Below are 22,300 nucleotides of genomic sequence, written 5' to 3' on the forward strand. Positions count from 1 at the left end.
TAGGTGATACTCCAGCTCAGTTAATATTGTGTAGATGATTCAGTTAATGTTGAGTTTAGTTCAGCTAAATCTTGAAAGAATAGAAGCAGATGAAGCAGTAATTAAATTTTAAGCTAATCAAGGACAAAACTGTATAACAATGTGATAAAATCTTTAAGAACACCTGAGAAAAGTAATCTTAGAAAATGAGATGATGGAATGATAGTCGGTGCAAGCAGTAGAAAGAAATATTTTGTGAAAAGAGAAGGTAGAAATCAGAAGTGTACAGTACACATAAATTGCTTATTTGATGAAAGAAATATTCAGGCAAATATCAAAAAGTTATTTGATCAGTAATTTATTCCAAAAGTTGATCTAGTGGAAATTGCAGTGGAAAGGACACAGGACTCTGCTGAAGTGAGAAAAAACTCTGACTGACACCATTTCAATTAAGAAATGGATACTGTGCCAACCACAAAAGTTCCTTTTGAGAAGATCAAAATGACTCTGACAATCTGTTGAGGTTGAAATAGTTAATTTGTGATTTGCCCATTTGTTTCAGAAAAGGGGAAGTAGTGTATAAATTAACAACATGTGAAAAGAGTGGAGTAAACATGTATCGTGTCCTTTGACAGTTCTCTGTTCTCATAGGGATCATTATATCCCTAGAATTACTGGATATGCCAATAGACTAAGAACCTACATGTGCATTATTGTGCTCTTTTGAATTGTTATTTAAAAATTGAATTCATGGAAAATGATTTATGTTCAGCTCTCCATTGTTATTGGCTCTCCCAATGAGTTTAAACATATGCCACAGAACAGCATGGATTTCTGTTTGCCAAACTATTTGAAAAGTGTTGCCATTAACAAACTCACCATATCAGTAACATCCTTTCTTTTAATAATAGAAAACATTATTGGCCAAAATATTGATTATGACACAAATTCTGAATGTATTTAATTTTTTCATCTCTGCTAAAAGTTCAACTGGAACAAAATTGAAAATAGTATCTATTTGGCAAAAATAATTAACAGCAGATCTGAACTATAATGAATCTAGTGGAAAATCTCCTATAATTCAAATAATCAGGAATATGTCAACTATCATTAATCACTTCTGTTGCCTGACAACAGCAACCTCTACTGAACCTCTAAAAATGGAACTAAGAATTCAAAATTGCCACTTCAACAGTGCGAGGCACTGTGCATCAATTTGCCACTACAGTAGTTCAATAATTATTCTAATGTCTTTGTGGTTGAGTCTTGGTCTGTTAATACAATAGGATTATTCCAAGTGGTTGAATGATGAGTCACTAAGCAGAAGGCATGAGATGAACAGGAACTATTAGCACTAAAATCAGCATAGAGCACATAGAAGGAAAGAAATTATTTCAGCACTGTGCATTATGTAATGACTTGCAGTTGTGCCTGATGTAAGTGTTTGCTTAAATAAAAGCCGATAACATTATTCTGATTGCATGTTAAATAGCTGTAGTTTAGAGTAAGAATATTTGATTCCCAACAGATATAGGTACTGGAGTTCATTTTACAAGATTTCTTAATTGTTTTATTTTAACATTTTCCATGAAGTCACTGGAAATTTAACATCATAATTGATTATTTTATTCACAAAATTATTTTACTGAATTTTCACCTTGTGCAATTATTTGTAATATAGCTGCAGTTTATGAGAACTGGGCCTCTGCTGCTCATTTATCAGCCCATCAAGTTAGATTAATATCAAATGTCATGGAGCTGGTAGACAAATACAGGTTGACGAGAGTGGGACGGTGCTTTGTGGTTTGATTTAGATCACTATTATTGATTACCTACCTTCAGGTACAGGAAGATGTTTCACTACACTGAAGGAACATATAACTTAATTGTCAGTGTCACATCAGAAGATATCCCCATGTTCCATTTTCACAGTGCCTTTGCCATTGTGCCAGCAAAGCTGGGGGCAAAAACGATCCAGGTCCAGTTTGAAATATCTAGATGCAATTTGTAATGCTGCCCCATGACCAGGGGTGTGCAGGAGTGTGTCACTGAGCCACACAACTTGCCGTTGACATTCTCCAATTCAAATAACCAACTTGTGAAGGTCTGTACCTACTGATGGGATGCATCCCAGAGTGATGAAGGAATTGGCAGAGATTATAGTAGATGTGTGGGTAATCATATATCAAAACTCTCTAGACTCTGGGCAGGTCCTGGCAGATTGGAAGACAGCAAATGTCATCCCAATTTTTAAAAAAAAACAATGTAGGCAAAAGACGGACAACTATAGGCCAGTTAGCTTAACATCTGTAGTTGGGAAAATGCTTGAAGCTGTCATTAAGGAAGAAATAGCGAAACATTTAGAAAGGAGTGGTTCCATGAGGCAGGGATTCAGAAAGGGCAGGTCCTGTTTGACAAACTTACTGGAGTTCTTTGAGGACATAATGAGTGCAGTGGATAGAGGGGAACAGGTGGCTGTCGCATATTTGGATTTCCAGAAGGCATTCAATAAGATGCCACACAAGAGACTTATAAATAAGATACGGATGCATGGAGTCGGAGGAAGTGTATTGGCATGGTTAGTGGATTGGTTAACTAATAGAAGGCAGAGAGTTGGTAAAAATGGCTGTTTCTCCGGTTGGCAGTCAGTGGTGAGTGGGGTGTCGCAGGGGTCGGTGCTGGGCCCGCAGCTGTTTACCATTTATATTGATGATTTGGATAGGAGACTGAGTGTAGCGTAGCAAAATTTGCTGATGACACTAAACTGAGGGGAAAAGCAAATTGTACAGAGGATGTGGAGAGTCTGCAGAGGGATATAGATAGGTTAAATGAGTGGGCCAAGGTCTGGCAGATGGAATACAACATTGGTAAATGCGAGATCATCCACTTTGGAAGGAATAATAGAAGAACAGATTTTTATTTAGATGGTGAAAGATTGCAGCATGCTGTTGTGCAGAGGGACTTGGGAGTGCTTGTGCATGAATTGCAAAAAGTTGGCTTGCAGGTACAACAGGTTATTAAGAAGGCAAATGGAATGTTGGCCTTCATTGCTAGAGCAATTGAATTCAAGAGCGGGGGGGGGGGGGGGTCACACTGCAACTATACAGGGTACTGGTGAGGCCTCACCTGGAGTACTGTGTGCAGTTCTGGTCTCCATACTTGAGGAAGGATATACTGGCTTTGGAGGTAGTGCAGAGGAGGTTCACCAGGATGATTCCAAGGATGAAAGGGTTAACCTATGAGGAGCGATTGAGTCACCTGGGACTGTACTGTCTGGAGTTCAGAAGAATGAGAAGGGATCTTATAGAGACATACAAAATTTTGAAAGGGATAGATAAGATATAAGTAGGAAAGTTGTTTCCATTGGGAGGTGAAACTAGAACTAGGGGACATTGCCTCAAGATTCAGTGAAGAAGATTTAGGATGAAGAGAAACTTTTTTTTCTCCAGAGAGTGGCGAATCTGTGGAATTCTCTGCCCAGGGAAGCAGTTGAGGCTTCCTCACTAAATATATTTAAGATACAGTTAGATAGGTTTTTACATAGTAAGGGAATTAAGGGTTATGGGGAAAAGGCAGGTAGATGGAGCTGAGATAATGGAGAGATCAGCCATGATCTTATTGAATGGCGGGGCAGGCTCGATGGGCCGGATGGCCTACTCCTGCTCCTATTTCTTATGTTCTTATGTTCAGATGTTTCAGCCCAACTGATCCATGCCTACCAAGATGCCCCATCCAAATTTGTCTGATTTGGTCAGCAAGACCAAGAAGCTGATTGTGGACTTCAGGAAGGCTAAGTCAAGGGAACACACACCAGTCCTCAGAGGCATCAGAAGTGGAGAAAGTGAGCAATTTCAAGTTCCTGATGTCAATATCTCTGAGGACCTAACGTGGATGCAACACATTTATGCAGTTATAAAGAAGTCAAGGCAGCGGCTATATTTCATTAGGGGGTTGAGGAGATTTGGTTTGTCAACTAAAACACTTGAAAATTTCTACGAATGCACAGTACAGAGCATTCTGATTGGCTGCATCACCGTCTGGTTCGGGGAGTTGGGGGTGGGGCACAGGATCGAAAGAAGTTGCAGAAGCTTGTAAAAGTTAGTCCACTCTATCATGTGTACCAGCCTCCGTAGTATCCAAGATATCTTCAAGGAGTGATGCCTTAGGAAAGCAGTGCCTCTCATTAAGGATCCCCATCACCCAGGACCTGCCCTCTTCATTACTAATGGGAATGAGGTGCAGAAGCCTGAAGTCACACACTCAGTCTCTTGCCCTCAGCTATCTGATTTCTAAATGGACATTGAATCCATGAAAACAACCTCACTACTTTCTTTTATTTCTGTTACTTTACACTACTTATTTTAACTTAACTATTTAATAGACACACACACACACACACTCTTAATGCAACTTGGTTTTTTCTTTATATTTATTTATCATGTATTTCATTGTACTGCTGCCATAAAGTTAACAAATTTCATGACATATGCTGGTGATATTAAATCTGATTCTGATTTGCCAATATCCAGCCCATAACCACCTACACCTTACCAATTCACCTGTCTCTTAAACTTTGTAACTGACTCAACCATTTCCTCCATTAGCGGATTCCACTCTTTGTCTTTGCCTCTTAAATTCCTCTTTAATCTTCCCCTTCTCACCTTGATGCTATGCCTTCTATTTCTTGATACCCCAACTCTGTGGTGGGAGAAGGGGTAGGACTGAGTGCATTCAATTTTCTGCCTCTCAGGATTCTGTACACCTTTAATAAATCTCCTACACTGAAGAATAAAGTTCTTCCCTGTCCACCCTCTCCCCTTTATTCAATTTCTTTGTACATCCTTTGTACATCTGTTCTGCACTCCCTCCAGATCATAACAGATTTCCTATAACAGAGCAACCAAAATTGAGAACAATACTGCAAGTGTGGTCTCATCAGTATCCAGTACAACAATAGCATGGCCTGGTAAGTATTATGCTCAATGCCTGACTGGAGGGCCTGGATGCCCAAAGCCTTCTTTGCACCCTGTCTACCTACGGTTCACTATAAGTTGGCTCATGTACTTGTACTCTGAGGAGCCACTCTCCAGAGCTCTGCCGCTCATTGTGAAGTTTCTACCCAGATTTGACTTTCCAAAGTGTCACGCTTCACAATTATCCAAATTAAACACCATTTGCCCTTCCTTGGCCCAATTACTCAACTGATCAATATGCCCATGTAATTTTTGATAACCCTCTTCATTGTCCACTATTTTTGTGTCATCTACAAACTTGCATGCCTTGTACACACTTATCAAAATTGTTGTCAAGCAGCAGTGAGCTCAGGACCCATTGCTGAGGCACATCAGTAGTCATGGGCCTCCAGTCTGAGAGACATCCTTAAACCAGTCCCCTCTTATTTCTACTATCCAGCCAATTGGGTATATAGTTAGCCAGCTTTCCCTGGATTCCATATGATATAACCTTCCAAAGCAGACTACCATGTGGAAACTTATTAAAAGCCTTACTGAAGTCCAGATAAACCTCCTTTACCTGACTGCTCTTGTCAGCTAACCAAAAAACTCAAACAATTTCATAAGACATGATCTCTCATGCACAAAACCATGCTGACTAACCTTAATCAATCATGTCTTCCCGGATATCTGTATATCGTATCCGTCATAATCCTCTCTAGTAAATTACCTGGCACAGATGTTAGACTTAGTGGCCTATGGTTCCCAGGTACTCTACTTCCTTGTTGCCCTTAAATAAAAGCACAGAATCCTCCATTTTATTGGTGGCTCACCCATAGCAAATATTTCAGCTAGGGTGTTGCTACAAATGGTAATTTGGTTCTACTAAATGGGAATGAATGTCCAGGCAGATTTTTTTTTACTACTTTTTCCTCACATGTTAAAACCTGTTAAAAGTCACCTCTTTATGAAACGAAGAGTGAAGTTGAAAAAGATTGTGTGAAATTATGCAGTAGAGCATAAAGTGAGCTTGCGCCTGGAACCAAAGGCAGCCAACAGAATTTATTTGCTTCATTATTGATTTGAATGAGGTTATTAACAGAACCACCCAGCTGTCAAAACAAAATGTGCATTGAGCTTCAGAAACTTGCACTAAATCATTAGGTTGCAAGCTAATAAATCTGTTAGAAAAATAGGTCCATCTGTATTAGAAATCTTACAATATAAATGAGTGTAAATTTGAGTTTTTAAATTCTGGGAATGTTTATGTAATGTTTTAGTAGTTGCTAAATAATACAGATTAAAAGTGGGTTCGTGACACCCAGATGATAAATCATTAAAAATGTATGATGGTATGAGATGAAGTAAGGTTTTAAATAAGGTACTGCTGAGAGAATACAAGATAATGCAGACCGTTTTAATATGGTCCTCCTTGGTATATTATATTCGACTCTTAAACTTGTCAAAGCTGTACAAAAGGGTCAGTACAAAAGAACCAAAAGGATTCCCAGACTGAGGCTTCAGGTTATTGATACAGATGCCTGCAGTTCAATCTGTTTTCACTGAAGGAAGAAATGTTTGGATGAGCGGTCTGGAGGGAGAACAACTTTTGTAAAGATTCCTCCGGTGTCAATGACTTGTGCATCAGAGCGGATGGAAAGCTTTCCTAGAAAATTACCTGTAATGCAATTTTTTGTAATATAAAGCTGCATCATTTGCATGTGTACCAAGAAATATGATTTGTAATAAATAAACGTTACATTCCTTGATTTAAAATTTTTAGTATAAATTCTGTGAGAGCAAATTTCATACTGTATCAAAAATTTCTGAGCACTGATCTATAAATTCAATGTTTAAGAGAAGTTTGGATAGATACATGGATGTTAGGGGTATGGAGGGCTATGGTCCTGATGCCTGTCAATGTGAACAGGCAATTTCAATGATTTGGCATGGACTAGATGGGTTGAAGGGCCTGTTTCTTTGACTCTATGACTCTAATTCTGTAAGTTCGAATTTCCATAACATAAAGGGTTGTAGTCTGGGGTTGTCTGTGGCCCACTGTATTTTTTAGAACAATATACTTGATCTATATTTATGCTGTTACTTGAGGATTTCTACAAAGTTGGACATAAGGATAATTTCAAAGAAGTTCAGTCACAGGCTTATTAGAATGACACAGCTACTTCTAGTAGATGAGTGTTTCTCCTGGGGCACTGGGGGTTCAGACTGAATTTACTGTTAGAGCCTCTTACCTAATCTCCAGGCAAAGTGGAGAAACTCTGAGGCTGATTTCTGCAGATCAGAGGCAATCCACAGTGATATTCAATGCCATTGCATTTTCATCTTTATTTGAAATAAGTCACAAAGAATTTCCAGTGCAGCAAAGGGCCATTTGGCCCTAATTGTCTGAACAATTGCTGAGGATCCAGCTGGAGCTCTCTCCCTACTTCATCTCCTTATTTCTCTTGCCTTCACAAATATCCAGTGTCTCTTCATCTATGGAGCATATGCTGTATTTCTACCACCAGATTGTGTAAACACATTAGAATGGACAATTAACCTGCTGTTTGCCATTTTCTTATTGTGCAGTAACAGCTGTAGTGCAGCCTCAGTGTGCCAGCCTACAAAGCCTCATCACCCTCACTAAGCACCTGAAGGAGGGAGAGTCTGCTGAACTCCAGTGAATCCTGCGATGCCGTGGTTTTTTCAGCAAGTGTACAATGTCTGGTCCTTACAGGCTCAATTACAGCATTGTTACAAGCGTAATTCTTTCAAAACATGTTTTTAAACTTGATATGTAATAACTGATGCCTAAATTTCCTTTATCACAATAATAAAGAAATAAAACTTCCTAAATGCAAGATAAACCACAGTACATGTTCTGAGCAGACAAAATGATTTAAATTCTATACTATAACATGATGCTTTAATTTCTCATGTATAGTGCTGTGCAAAAGACTTGGGCATATATATAGCTAGACGCTTGCACAGTACTGTATTTGTCAATATGGAGCAGAGATTGAGTCTGTAAATCTGGTGGAAGCAAAGGATTTTGGGAATGGCAAGGGTGGAGTGCCATGGGAGGGATGTGGGACTGGTGGCTGAGAAGGAGAACCAGGGGCAGGAGGTGCTGTGTGTGCAGACATGCCCAGTCCTGAGACACCAGGCAAGGACGTTTGATTCCAAACAATTGGTTTATTGATCATCACAGAACGTTTCTCTGGTGCTTCCCTCTTCCTCCCTTCTCGCTTCCTCTTTTTCCAACCATGACTCCCCTTTCCTTGCGTCCTTCCCACAATAGAGACCAAATCAGAATCAGGCTTATCATCACTCTCATATGTCATGAAATCTGTTTTTTGTGGCAGCAGTGCAGTGCAATACATAACATTACAAGAGTACTGCGCAAAACTCTTAGGCCAGCTTAGCTGTAGATATGTGCACAGTACTACATACAATGTAATGACTATGGTTGTCCCCAATGCATCCTGTTAACATATTCCTTTTCCTGTGATTTGAAAATATTTTGTTAAGTTTGTAATATATGCCTCTGTTCTATTATGTTGCTTTATTTGCAATATAATTAACATAATTTTAGCTTTTATTATTTATGACATTCTGCACATTCTTTCATTCGATACTATGATCTTTTTGTTGAAGAAGATGCTAATTTATATTTTTCTGTATGTCAGTATTAGGTATACAGATTTAAAACCTATCAGGCATTTTAAAATACATTAGTGTATGACTAATCTTAGCAGCAAAAACAAAGCCAACTCAGTGATGATGCCAGCCAGAGAGCAAACATATCCCACCAGTTACTTAAATCATGTTTAATATCATCAACCTCATTATTTGGCAGTGAGACAGACTTTGTAACGCTATGTCAATACCCTGTATGAGAGGTGGTTGTTGCTAAGGGCTATGTTGTCAGTGGGGATGGAAAGGCCTGGGGCAAAGATATTTATTGAGAATTATCAGGTCATGGGTAGTCTGTACCTCAGCTCAGTCATAGGGCTGAAAATAAGTCTTTGTAACCCCTGCGTAGTTGATAGGTTAGTAGACATGATTCATCTCAAATCCTTCAGCACTTTGTACATAATTTTATTTCATTGATCCTGTTATCATTACTGTTCTATGGATTTGCAGAGTATGCCCGCAGGAAAATGAATCTCAGGGTTATATGTTGTGATATGTCTGCAGTCTGAGAATAACATTTCCTTCAAACTTTGAACTTTGAATTACCAAGCTGCTTTCGCCCTTCCAATGCCCTCCACTGCCCCTCCCTAAGTTCCAGAAAGAGTCAGAAGCCCCATTCATTCCAGGAGTCTCCCAGTTTTGATTCTCCATCATCTGCCAAAGTCTTACAGCCCATCCTGATAACGTACTCAAGCCACACTCTTAATCCCATCTCTGAATCCCCTCACCACCTTCAGTCGTCCCTGCAATACCCATTCCTTGTCCATCTGCCTCACACCAAATGTTTATCTTCCTTTAGTGTGTGCATTTATTAGTGCAAGGTTCATGTGGAGACAAAACCACACATTTCAATTTTCCGGTGCTTGCAATCTTGGATATATTGAGTAAATACAATCAGCATGTCCTAATTTTATTTGCACTTACAGACACTTGGATGAGCTACTCTTTGATGCCACAGAACTTTCTTCCTGATTCCATCCCTCCCCCATTTGCTGTATCTAGTGCAAGAGCAAAATAGCACATTGCTGAAATGAAGCTGAGCTTGATCTAGCCAATCTATTCAGTGGACCAGAGCCAAAATCTTATTCTGCTTGCCATTTTTTGTTTTTCGGAGAGATGCTATTATACCAAGGTTCTTTGGAGGCTAATTGCTTTTATTCAGAGAAATTGTCTTCAGTTTAGAACTGGCATGAATGTATTCAGAAAAATAGTCAGCAGCTGAGCCCTTCTTCTGAATCCTTTTATTTCGCAAGAGTGATGTTCTCTGTTAGTATTTTTTATTGTGGTTTAATATACTACTCAACTCCACTCTCTCATCAATTACCACAAAATCCCTATCCAGACCTCAGCTCTCATGATGCCAGACTCAACTTCCTCTTACCATATCGTCTGGGGTCCCACTATTCCACTGACCTCCTCACCACTCAATGGTCCACATGTACCGAAATATCTCACTGGATCTAAGATGACTGCCGTCTTCTCACTCCTATCTTGAAAAGCTGTCTTGCTCAGTTAACTTACTACTTTTCTTTTATTGCTATTTTGCTTTGTGTTATTTAATTGTGAGATACAATTAATGTGGAAGTGTAAGTAGGAGCCATCAGCTTAAGGATCACTGAAAAATATGTGAATTTAATGCACATTCCTGGTTGAATATTTCCCCAACAGGAAATGAAATGGTGCATTTTATTTTCATGGAGGCATAGTTTTACATACTGAATCGTCCAGCTGTCCATCATTTCGCACACTCCAGTGAGAGAAACATCGGTGTGCACTATGACAGTTCATTTTCAATTATTCTTGTCAGCAGCATTTGCAATAAAATTGCACATAACAAGATCATTTAAATCCAAATTCTTGTTTATCTGATTAGAAATATACGACTCCTTTTAAATCAAATCACTACAGAATCCGAAGCATTTATTCTGTTTCTCTTTCCACAGATGATGTCCGACCTCTGGCACACATACAGCATTCCCCAATCATCATATCAGAATTGCAAAGTGTTGCAATTTCCAGTATGGCCACCAGGTGGCGATCCTCACTCCATTGGTGATAAGTCAAAGTTCAAAAGTTCAAAGTAAATTTAGTATCAAAGTTCATATATGCCACTATATATGAGCCTGAGATTCACTTTCTTGTGGGAATACTCAATAAATCCATTATAGAATAATAACCAAAATAAAATCAACGAAACACCACACCAGCTTGGCCATTTATCCAGTGTGCAAATGAGAACCAAATGTTGAAATACAAGAAATAATAATGAATAAATAAGAAATTAATATTGAGCACATGAGATGAAGAGTCCTTGAAAGTGTGTCCATAAGTTTTAGGAACAATTCAGTGATGGGGCAAGTGAAGTTAACCCATTGGTTCAAGAGCCTAATGGTTGAGGGGTAATAACTGTTCCTAACCTTGGTGGTATGAGTCCTGAGGCTCTTGTACCTCCTTCCTGACGGCAGCAGTGAGAAAAGAGCATGTTCTGGGTGGTAGACATACCTGATGATGGATCCTGCTTTCTTGCAGCAACATTTCATGTAGATGTGCTCGATAATCACGGCTTTACCCGTGAAGGACTGGACCGTATCCACTACTTTTTGTAGGTTTTTTTTATTCAAGGGCATTAGTGTTTCCATACCAGGCAGTGAAGAAGCCAGTCAATATACTGTCCACTATATACCTATAGAAATCTGTCTAAGTTTAGATATCATGTCGAATTTTTACAAACTCCTATATAGAGGTTATTCTAAAAGTGTTCTCTTGCATCAGGGAAGAAGAATATTTGGAATGATCTTTAGTGTCCACTCAAATCTTTGTTCCTTACCCATTGAGTCCAGCTCCCTTACTAGCAATGGTTTGAGGTTGAATGACACTGTTTGCACCTTCATTATGTCAGTGACTTTCAGATGAACCTCTGATCAGAAATCCACAGAATTTTGTAGAATTTTCTCTATTTCTGCATAAATAGGACCTAAAATGTGATCAGATCTTCATGCAAGTCTAAAAACTAGATAAAGAGAAGCCAGTTAAATAAATAACACAAAAAACATTATATTTGTTCATTTACTTATTGAGAAAAATAATCGAATATAACATGTATTTGTTGGAAAAGGTATGTGAAGGTTTGCAACGGTAAATGGTGTGACCTCCTTATATAGCAATAACTTCAACCACTCATTCCCAGTAACTGTTGTTCAGTCCTGTACATCAGCATGGAGGAATTTTAGACCATTCCTCCTTACAAGACTGCTTCAACTCTGGGACACTGCTGGGCTTCCTTGCATAAGCTGCTTGCTTCCACAACATTTCTATAGGATTAAGGTCAGGACTTTGACTTGGCTATTCCAAAACACAAATTTCCTTCTTTTTTAAACCATTTTGTTGTTGGTTTATTCTTGTCTTTTGGATCATTATCTTGTTGCATTATCCAATTTCTATTAAGCTTCAGCACATCCAGGCGCTCTTTTGCAAACTTCAGACATGCAGCAATGTTTTTTTTATTTTGGAGAGCAGGGGTTTCCTCCATGGTGTCCTCCCATGAACACCATACTTTTTCAGTGTTTTTCTTATAGCGGACATACGAACTGATATTTTAGCAGGTTCTAGAGATTTCTGCAGGATTTTTGCTGTTACCCTTGCGTTCTTTCTCACCTACTTCAGCATTGCTCTTGGTGTAATCTTTTCAGGACACCCAGTCTCTTACCCTATGGAGAGTAACTGAGTTTCCTCCATTTGTGGACAGTTTCTCTTACTGTGGACTGGTGAACACTCGAGTCTTTCAAAATGCTTTTGCAGCCTTTTCCAGCTTCATGCATCTCTACAATTCTTCTTCTAAAGTCCTTTGAAAGCTGTTTTGATTGAGGCATGGTACACATAAACAGATCTTTCTTGAGAAGAGCAGGCTATCAGTAACCTGACTTCGTGTGTCTTCTTATAGGGCAGGGCACCTCTACAACCCAAACCTCCAATCTCATCTCATTGATTGGAATACCAGACTCCAAACAGATTTTGTAGAAGGCATTACCCTAGAGGTTCACATATTTCTTCCAATAAATACATGTAATATTGGATAATTAAAAAATGAACAAATTTAATGTTTTTTGTGTTATTTATTTAATTGGGTTCTCTTTATCTAGTTTTAGGGCGCGTGAAGATCTGATCACATTTTAGGTTATATTTATGGAGAAACAGAGAAAATTTCAGGGATCACTAACTTTCTAGCACCACTGTATCTGCCTGAACAGGATCCATATCCATAACCCTCCCTGCATGCTTATATGCATATCTAAGTACTTCTTAAATTCCCCATCATCTTTGCTTCCACCACCTCCGCTGGCAGTGCGTTCCAGAAAATAAACTTAATAAACATATTCTCTTTATACTCTTACCCTCTCACCTTAAATCTATGCCCTCAAGTACTTAATGTTCCTATCTTGGGAAAATGACTCTGACTATACGGATACCTTATACTTTTTTATAAATCTTTAATCCCTAGCATATCTCTTCTCAGCCAGTGGCACTCCAGAAATAGTAGTCCCAAGACTGTCCAGTCTCTGCCATGTGACGCACTCAATATGACTAAAAGCTATTTTAAGCACATTGTGATGATGATCTGGTAAAGGTTGTAAGCTAACTCCCTTAAGGCTTTCAAAAAAGAATTGCATAGGCAGTGGAAGACACATACTTTCAGGGTTTCCAAAATATTATTGAAAATATTTAGATATTATACAGAAGGGATTGAGAATTTTATCCATTATCAAAATATATTAGGATTGGAATATGCATGGAGGAAACAGTTGAGTTGAGCAATGTATAGTCCTGCTCTCAATTCCAGTTAGTTAATTCTGAGGCTTGCCAGAATCTTATAGAATCAGAAGAGAACACAGAACATAGAAATCTACAGCACGTTACAGGCTTTTCGGCCCACAATGCTGTGCTGACCTTGTAACCTACTCTAGAGACTGCCTAGTATGTCCCTAGCACATAGCTCTCTATTTTACTAAGCTCCGTGTACCTATCTAAGAGGCTCTTAAAAGACTCTATTGTATCCACTTCCAACACTGCATTCCACACACCCACCACTCTCTGTGTGAAAAACTTATCCCTGACATCCCCTGGGTATCTATTTCCATGCACTTCAAAACAATGCCCCCTTGTGTTAGCCATTTCAGCCCTGGGAAAAAGCCTCTGGCTATCCACGCGATCAATGACCCTCATCATCTTATACACCTCTGTCAGGTCATCTCTCATCCTCTGTCACCCTAAGAAGAAAAGGCCGAGTTCACTCAACCTATTCTCATATGATATGCCCTCCAGTCCAGGCAACATGCTCATAATTCTCCTCTGCACTTTCTCCATGGTATCTACATGCTTCCTGTAGTGAGATGACTCAAACTGAACACAGTACTCCATGTTGGGTCTGACCAAGGTCTTATATAGCTGTAACATTATCTCACAGCTCTTGAACTCAAAGAAGATAATGTTACAAAGCATTACTTGTGTGTAGATAGGTTAATGGGGCAGTTTTAGAATTGAGTTGATGCCAAATGCGATGGTGTGCAGGGCAATTGTACCAATTCATTTTGCTGATTGGGCTCTGATTATTAATATTGGCAAGCCCATTATTGCTGTGGTGGAATACTTGCATGTGTTGCTAACATCTGCAAACAAGAATACGAACAAGCGTATCTGTGCAGTGTGTAGACAAAAAAATCCACCAATACTCAATATAGACACAATAAATCCTCCCTTTTACTGTAGACTCTAGAAATAAGTATTGATGTTTCCCATATTTAAGGTAATTGGAAACAAACGCCAGAGATGAGATGAAGAGAGTTCTTTTTATAAACAGACCCACTGTATATCGTACTTCTTTAATGCACTGCAGAAAACATCAGTGGAAGTAGATTCCACAGTAAGTTAAATTTCAAATTGAAGGCCAAAGTTTACAGGCCTATAGGGAAGGGATAAGGAAGTGTGACTTAGTTGGGAGCAAGTTTAAAGGGTCTGTGCAATCAACTATGAACACCTCCTTTACTGTAGGATTCCATGATATTTAAATATTTTTACTTGAATTGCTGCTTCTGGATTTTTGAGATGACTACAGAGTTGAAAGTGAGCTCACATAACTCCAAGGAAATGTTTTGCTATCTTGTGGATACGGAATCTGTAATCCCACTTGGGAAGAAATCTATTTAAGTATTAAGTGTACAAAATTGGGGCAGCGTAATGATTCAGCTAATGTAACCATTACCTCATGACTCCAGTGATCCATGTTTAATCCTGACCTCCAGTATCGTCTCTAAGGTGTTTTCAAGTTCTTCCCGTGGCCATTATGTTTTCTTCAAGTACTCCCACATCCTAAAGATATGCAGGTTAGCAAGCCATGTACTGTGTCATATGACCATGATTGTTCTCGGCAAATTTTTCTATAGCAGTGGTTTGCCATTGCTGCCTTCTGGGCAGTGTCTTTATAAGCTGGGTGACCGCAGCCATTATCAATGTTCTTCAGAGATTGTCTGCCTGACTTCCGGTTAAGATGGCGGTAGCTTAAGTCACTAAAACTATTGCTCTGCTCCATTTCATATACCTGCATTTATTTCTTACTCTTCCTCCCACTATTGAAGTTGCTGGCTGCACAATGAGTGTATCTAAGTCTACTAAGTCGGCAAAAAATGACACTCCATCGGGAGCAACCTTGAGTGAAATTGTGTCGCTGTTAGAACAAACCCTACAAGATTAATTTAGTTCATTGGAAGTGAAACTGGATAAAATCAACTCTACACTGTAGAATCACGCTCAACGTTTATCACATGTTGACGAAATCACGGAGAAACTAGACCGTCATTGTAAAGAACTGGAAAGAGTTTGCTCTACCCTAAAGGAGCATAATAGCAAGTTAACTCTTAAAGTAATGGACTTTGAAAGCAGGAGTAGACGCCAAAATCTTCGAATTCTTGGCTTGCCTGAGACTGTTGAAGAGGGATCTCCTGTTGACTTTTTCTCAAACTTTCAATGTGAGATTTTTGGAAGTGAAATACTTTCCAGTCCTCCAGAGATTGATCAAGCATACCGTATCTTTACATCTCGCTCAGCGGATGGCCAGAGACCAAGTCCAGTGATAATTCGCCTCCATCGTTACAAAATCAAGGATTTACTAATTAAAGAAGCTCGATGTAAAACGCTTCAATATAAAAGTCATGCTATCCATTTAGTGGAGGACTATGCACCTCAGGTTATGAGTCAACGTGCTGAATACACAGGAGTAATGAAAGTTCTCTATGATTGTGGACCATCCATCTCTCGCCTATCCAGCCCGGCTCCGAATCAAGCTTAGGAACGGCGATTTTAAACGTTTCGGTTCGGTTGCAGAGGCGCAGACCTTCATTGATAGCCTGTCTGCTACTTCGAATTCCTCAGATACAATATGATATGATTTATTTTTCTTTTCAGCCTTTTTTGCTTCTGTTTAGATAAGTTATTTTTTTCTAATATTCTAATCTTTATTTCTATCTTTTTCATTATCCATTTAACTCATTATATTTTGATACGATGGATTTCTATTTTTCAGTATGAACATTTTCATTTTCCTTAAATAGAGCTGATTGTGAAACTATGTGATTAGACACCTCTTAAAGGTCTTTGGAGACTTTATTTCAAAATGGAGTCGGTGTCGCATTAAAAAATTGATATCGATTCGTGAAGTGACGATGTCTTTGAATGGTTTTTTGTTTTTCTTTTCAGACTTCAGTCTCCAATTTCTACAAATCTTGATATTTTCTTTTTTAAATTTAAAATGTAGCCATTGCCGCATCTATTTAATTAGTAGCTTAATTATGTTGCATTGTCCTATTTGAAGTGTTTTTTTTCCATTTTCTAGATTTTAGTTTCTATCTTACATAATTTTAGTTCTTTAAAGGTGATGATTTTTTTTCTGTCTGGTTACATTATTTTAACCTTAAGCAGCAGTTGATGCTGTACTTTTAAACTCAGTTTCGGGTTTGGATCAAATTCCTCTCGAATGGATTTTTCTCTGGTGTTTTTTTTTTCCTGTGTTTCAAGATGCTATTTGTGTTTTTTTTCTTATTTTTATGATTCGGTTGGATTACTTACTTTGACATTAAAGTTTTTTTTCTGTATAACTAAGTTTAAAGACTATCTTTTTTTCGGTTTATCAACTCCAGCGGGAAGGTTGGGGTAAAGTTTTTTTTAGACCATTATTATACTTCAAGATTTACAAACTTTGAATGTATTGTTTTTTCTTGTTAAGGTAAATCTTTGTAACTCTTAAAGCATTTTGGCGTTTATTTCCATTACTGTATCAACAGTTGGAGTGGAGATAATTAAGATGTTACCTAGTTGGAAGTCCAGTAGGGGGTTAGTTTTTCTCGGGGAGAGCTTGCTGCTTTATATTTGCAGCTTTCTTGTTGTAGGTTTAGAGGGTGTGGGTGGGAACTCCAATGCTAATATTATATATGGAATTTTGACATATTTGTACTATACAGGATGTAATTTCATCCTGTTTTTTTTTATACTTTTGCCCCAGAATTACATATAAATTTCAGATATGGTTTAATACCTGCTATCGCTTTTTTTCTTATGTTCTCTGGTTAGTCCATTGAACCTTGTCAGCTGGAATGTTAAGGGTTTGAATCATCCGGTTAAAAGGGGGAGAGTGTTCGCACATCTCAAACAGCTTAGAGCAGAGGTAGTCTTTTTACATGTATTCGTCACTCAGATAATTCTCGTCTTATGGCACAATGGGCAGGACAACACTTTCATTCAACTTTTCAAGCCAAGGCGAGGGGCGATTCAATTCTTATAAACAAAAATGTTTCTTTTGAGCTTCATAATAAGATATCTGATCCTAATGGTCATTTTACTATTGTTTCGGGGAAACTTTATAATACACGAGTGGTCTTAGTCAACCTTTACGCTCCTAACTCGGATGATGTAGGGTTTTTTGACCTTTTTTTTCTTCATTGCCAGAACTAAGTTCATACTCTCTTATATTGGGTGGTGACTTTAACTGTTGGCTGGATCCAGTTTTGGACATATTTTCTTCTATCCCTAGACAATTAAGTAAATTTGCTTTATTTATTCAATCTTTTCTTTCTAATTATGGAATATCTGATATTTGGCGTTTCTTTCATCCACATGAAAGAGATTACACCTTTTTCTCACAAGTTCACCATACATTTACTAGAATCGACTATTTTTTAATTGATAATCAATTGATCCCATCCGTCCATTCTTGTGACTGTAAGAGTATATTGATTTCAGATCATGCCCCACTTACATTGTCCATAGTTCTCCCTGGCCTCCCTCAAGTAAATAAACACTGGCGTTTTAATCCGACCTTGTTGTTGGATAACGACTTTGTAAAATTTATGGAGGATCAGATAATTTTCTTTTTAAATACTAGTGCACTACCTGAAACTTCTAGTCAGGTGGTTTGAGACGCAATGAAAGCATATCTAAGAGGTCAAATAATTTCCTACACAGCAAATTTGAAAAGAAAGACTCACAAGGAGCGTTTAGAACTGATCAATCAGATTAAAGCTATAGACCAATTATATGCCCAGGTCAAGGATCCGGAATTATATAAGAAAAGAATGGAACTTATACTTAATCTTATTTCTACTTATCCGATTGAACGCCAACTTTTGGGCAGTCGGAGTAAGTTCTATATTCACGGGGATAAATCTGGTAAGTCCTTAGTTAACCAACTTAGGCGCTCTAAAGCAAAACAGCACATCACTAAAATTTGAACGAGTAATGGGAATATTAGTGTGGACCAGTCTGAAATTAATGATACATTCAGGAATTTTTACTCTCAACTTTACACCTCTGAATCCTTTAATGGTAGTACTACTGTTATGCAATTTTTAGATAGTTTAAATATTCCTAAACATTTTTCTGATCTTAAACATAAATTGAATGAGCCATTATCCTTAGAAAAAATATCCTCTGCTATTTCTGCTTTGCAGCCTGGTAGATCTCCTGGTCCTGATGGGTTCTCTACAGAATTTTATAAATCATTTTCCTCATTGCTCTTATCCCAACTTAGTTTAGTTTTTTCTGATTCTTTTAAACAAAATAAATTTCCTGCATCATTTGATGAGGCTTGTATCATTCTTTTAGCTAAAAAAGGTAAGGATCCATTAGAATGTGCTTCATACAGGTCGATTTCTCTATTAAATGTAGATGCTAAAATTTTAACCGAAGTTTTGGCCCATAGGCTGGAGACTATTTTACCCTTAATTATCTCTGAGGATCAATCTGGCTTTATTAAAAATTGCCTTCTCTTTTTCAATATTAGATGTCTTTTTAATATTCTATATTCATCTTCATCAGGGACCCCTGAATGTGTTATCTCTCTTGATGCCGAAATGGTGTTTGATCAGGTGGAGTGGCACTATTTATTTGCGGTTTTAGAAAAATTTGATTTTGGATATAATTTTATTAAGTGGATTAAGTTACTGTATTCCCATCCAATTGCATCAGTTTTGACTAATTCCCAGCAATCCCAACCGTTTGATCTTAAACGTGGCATCTGACAGGGATGCCCTTTAAGCCCTCTGTTATTTGATCTGGCTATCGAGCCGTTGGCAATTGCGTTTTGCAGTTGTACTGAACTGACTGGGATCTGGGGGGCGGTTTTGAGCACAAAGTCTCTCTATACGCCGATGATTTGTTACTTTTTATATCAAACCCAACCACCTCCTTACCTTTGTTGTTTTCACTTCTCAATAAATTTAGTCAGCTATCTGGATACAAACTTAATCTACATAAGAGTGAACTTTTTCCGATAAATAAGGAAGCATAAGAATTAGAATTTCACAATCTCCCTTTTAAAGTAGTAAACAATTGTTTTACTTACCTTGGTATTATCGTAACAAGGAACTATAATTGACTGTTCGATGAGAATTTCAATAATCTTTTAAATTTTACAAAACAGAGATTAACACAGTGACCACCTCTGTCCATGTCTTTAATTGGGCAAATTAATGTAATTAAAATGTATATTCTCCCTACATTTTTATACTTATTTCAATTTTTACCTATATTTATTCCTAAAGTTTTTTTTGATTCTTTAGATTCTATTATCTTGTCATACCTGTGGAAGGGTAAACCACCCAGAGTCAATAAAGCTCATCTCCAAAAGCCTGAAAGAGAAGGTGGCTTGGCGTTGCCTAATTTCTTACATATTATTGGGCAGCCAATATTCGTAATGTTATCTGTTGGTCCTACTTTTATAATCAGTCTGTTTGTCCAACATGGGTGGCAATGGAATTAAACGCTTATAAGAAATTACCCATTCCAGCTTTACTTGGATTTGTTCTTCCTTGCCAATTGCCAAAATCTATTATTAATCCCATAATCAGGCATACTCTGAGAATATGGGCTCAATTTAGAAAATACCATGGTCTTTAGATTTTCTCTCTCTAGTCCTATTCTGTACAATCATTTATTTCAACCGTCTATGCAGGATTCCACATTCCAAGACTGGTGTAGGTGAGGTATCAGGCATTTTGAAGATCTTTTTATAGACAATCGGTTTGCGTCTTTTGAACAGTTGTCTATAAAGTTTAATTTACCGAATACTCATTTTTTTTAGATACCTTCAATTAGACATTTTATTAGCCCTTTAATACCACATTTTCCTGAACAACCTGATAAAAATGTTGTAGGCTTGTTTCTTCAAATGAACCCCTTGGGCAAAGGTGTAATTTCTACTATTTGTGTTAAATTTATGATTCTCAGACGAGCCCCTTGTGATAAAATTAAAACTGCTTGGAGCATGACTTAGGTTTTTCTTTGTCTGACAAGGTTTGGGATTTAATTCTTAAATCTGTCAATTCAAACTCTTTATGTGCTCGTCATTGTCTCCTGCAGGTTAAAGTCGTCCATGGCTCATATGTTCAAAACCAAATTGGCGAAGTTCTATCCTGATATTAGTCCCTGGTGTGACAAATGCAAAGGAGGTGAGGCCTCCCTTTTCCATTTGTATTGGGCCTGTCCTACTCTGGAAAAATTTTGGAAAGATGTTTTTTTTTAACTTTATCTTCTATATTAAATTGTCATTTGGAACCTGATCCTTTGATTGCTCTTTTTGGTATTCTTCGAGACCCTGACAAGCAATTTGACCCCGGCTAAACAACGAACATTGTCTTTTGCCTCTCTTCTAGCCAGATGAGCAGTAGTCTTAAATGGAGAGATGTAGTTCCCCCTACCCATGCTCAATGGCTTAGGGATATTATGTCTTGATTAGATCTCAAAAAGATTCACTACTCACTTTCTAATTTGGACATAAAATTCCATAGGGTGTGGGGATCTTTTCTCAAATATTTTCATAACTCTCACCTAGATTGACAGGTGTTTGTTCTTTTTCCCTTGATAATCAGACCCTACATTTCCAGCTTTTTTTTTGACTTTTGTTTTTTTTCTGATCAGGTAGCAGGCTGCCCCTCTTTTTTTTATTACAATATGTAGTTCTGGGGTAATAAAAGTCTATCTCATATAATGGTTGGCTTGGAGTTGGAGAGGCGATGGATTGGGTGCTTTTCTTTCTTTTTCTCTTTTCTTTTCCTTTTTTACTATGGGTGACTTGCTCATTTGTTAAGACATGTATTACTGTTATTTTTGTTTATATGGCAATGATCCTTCTATATATATTATTGATTTTCTTTTCTTCGTTGTAGTTTATAGAAAATTATAAATAAAATATTAAAAAAAAGAGATTGTCTGCCTGTTGTCAGTGGTTGTACAGTCAGCACTTGGGATATGCACCAGCTGCTCCCATGATCAGGAGGGCTAAGCAGGTGCTACACATTGCCCAAGAGGGACCTGCAGGAGGGAAAGAGTGCATTATACCTCCTTTGGTAGAGACGTATCTCTACCCTACCACCGGAGTAACTTACTTGGCTGCTGGTAAAAACTACTCCTAGTGCTTCAGTGAGTTATAGATGGTTCATCGTTGGCAAAGTGAACTGATTTGCACCAGGGAATAGAAAACCTACAAAGTGATGGACAGCATCATGATGATTGACTACAGGAGGAGGCATACAGAGGTCCTTGAACATCAAGGGATCAGACGTAGAGAGTCAGCAACTTTAAATTCTTTGGGTTATCTTTTCAGAGGATTTGTCTTGTGATCAGTACATAAGTGCCAGAAGAAAGAAAGTAGCTTTACTTTCTTAGAAGTTTGCGAATGTCATCTAAGACTTTGACAAACTTCTATTGATGTGCAGTGGAGAGTATACTATCTGGTAGTAATACCAATGCCCTTGAATGGAAAAAACCTTGAGCAGAGGATTTAACCCAGGTACATCACAGGTAAAGCCCTCACCACCACTGAGCACATTTATAAGGAGCACTGTTGTAGGAAAGCAGCATCTATCATCATGGACCCTACCATCCAGGCCTTGCTGTCTTCTTGCTGCTGCCATTACAAAACAGGTACATGAGCCTTAGGTCCCACATCACCAGGTTCAGGAACAGAGTGGTGAATCTGTGGAATTCTTTGCCACAGGCAGCTGCAGAAGCCAAATCTTTATGTATATTTAAGACAGAGTTTGATAGTTCATGCTTAGTCAGGATATGAAGGGATATGGGGAAAAGTCAGGAGTTCAGGACTGACAGGAAACTTGGATCACCTGTGATGAAAT

The 22,300-nt window shown here is 38.1% G+C and overlaps 1 protein-coding gene across 4 annotated transcripts in view; it reads left to right on the plus strand.

The window, feature by feature from the left end:
• Positions 1-22,300, plus strand: part of sntg1 (syntrophin, gamma 1) — a 442,632-nt gene that overhangs the window by 40,763 nt on the left and 379,569 nt on the right. Inside the window, exon 2 of one of the 4 annotated variants that reach the window (XM_059980773.1) lies at positions 20,529-20,617. The exons of the other annotated variants lie outside the window; for them this stretch is intronic. Coding sequence (XP_059836756.1) covers positions 20,607-20,617 — 11 coding nt within the window. The 5' untranslated portion in view covers positions 20,529-20,606. The remainder of the gene's footprint in view (positions 1-20,528; positions 20,618-22,300) is intronic. 4 annotated transcript variants of the gene reach the window in all.

The sequence above is a fragment of the Hypanus sabinus genome, chromosome 1, assembly GCF_030144855.1.
Source record: "Hypanus sabinus isolate sHypSab1 chromosome 1, sHypSab1.hap1, whole genome shotgun sequence".
NCBI classification, from domain to species: domain Eukaryota; kingdom Metazoa; phylum Chordata; class Chondrichthyes; order Myliobatiformes; family Dasyatidae; genus Hypanus; species Hypanus sabinus.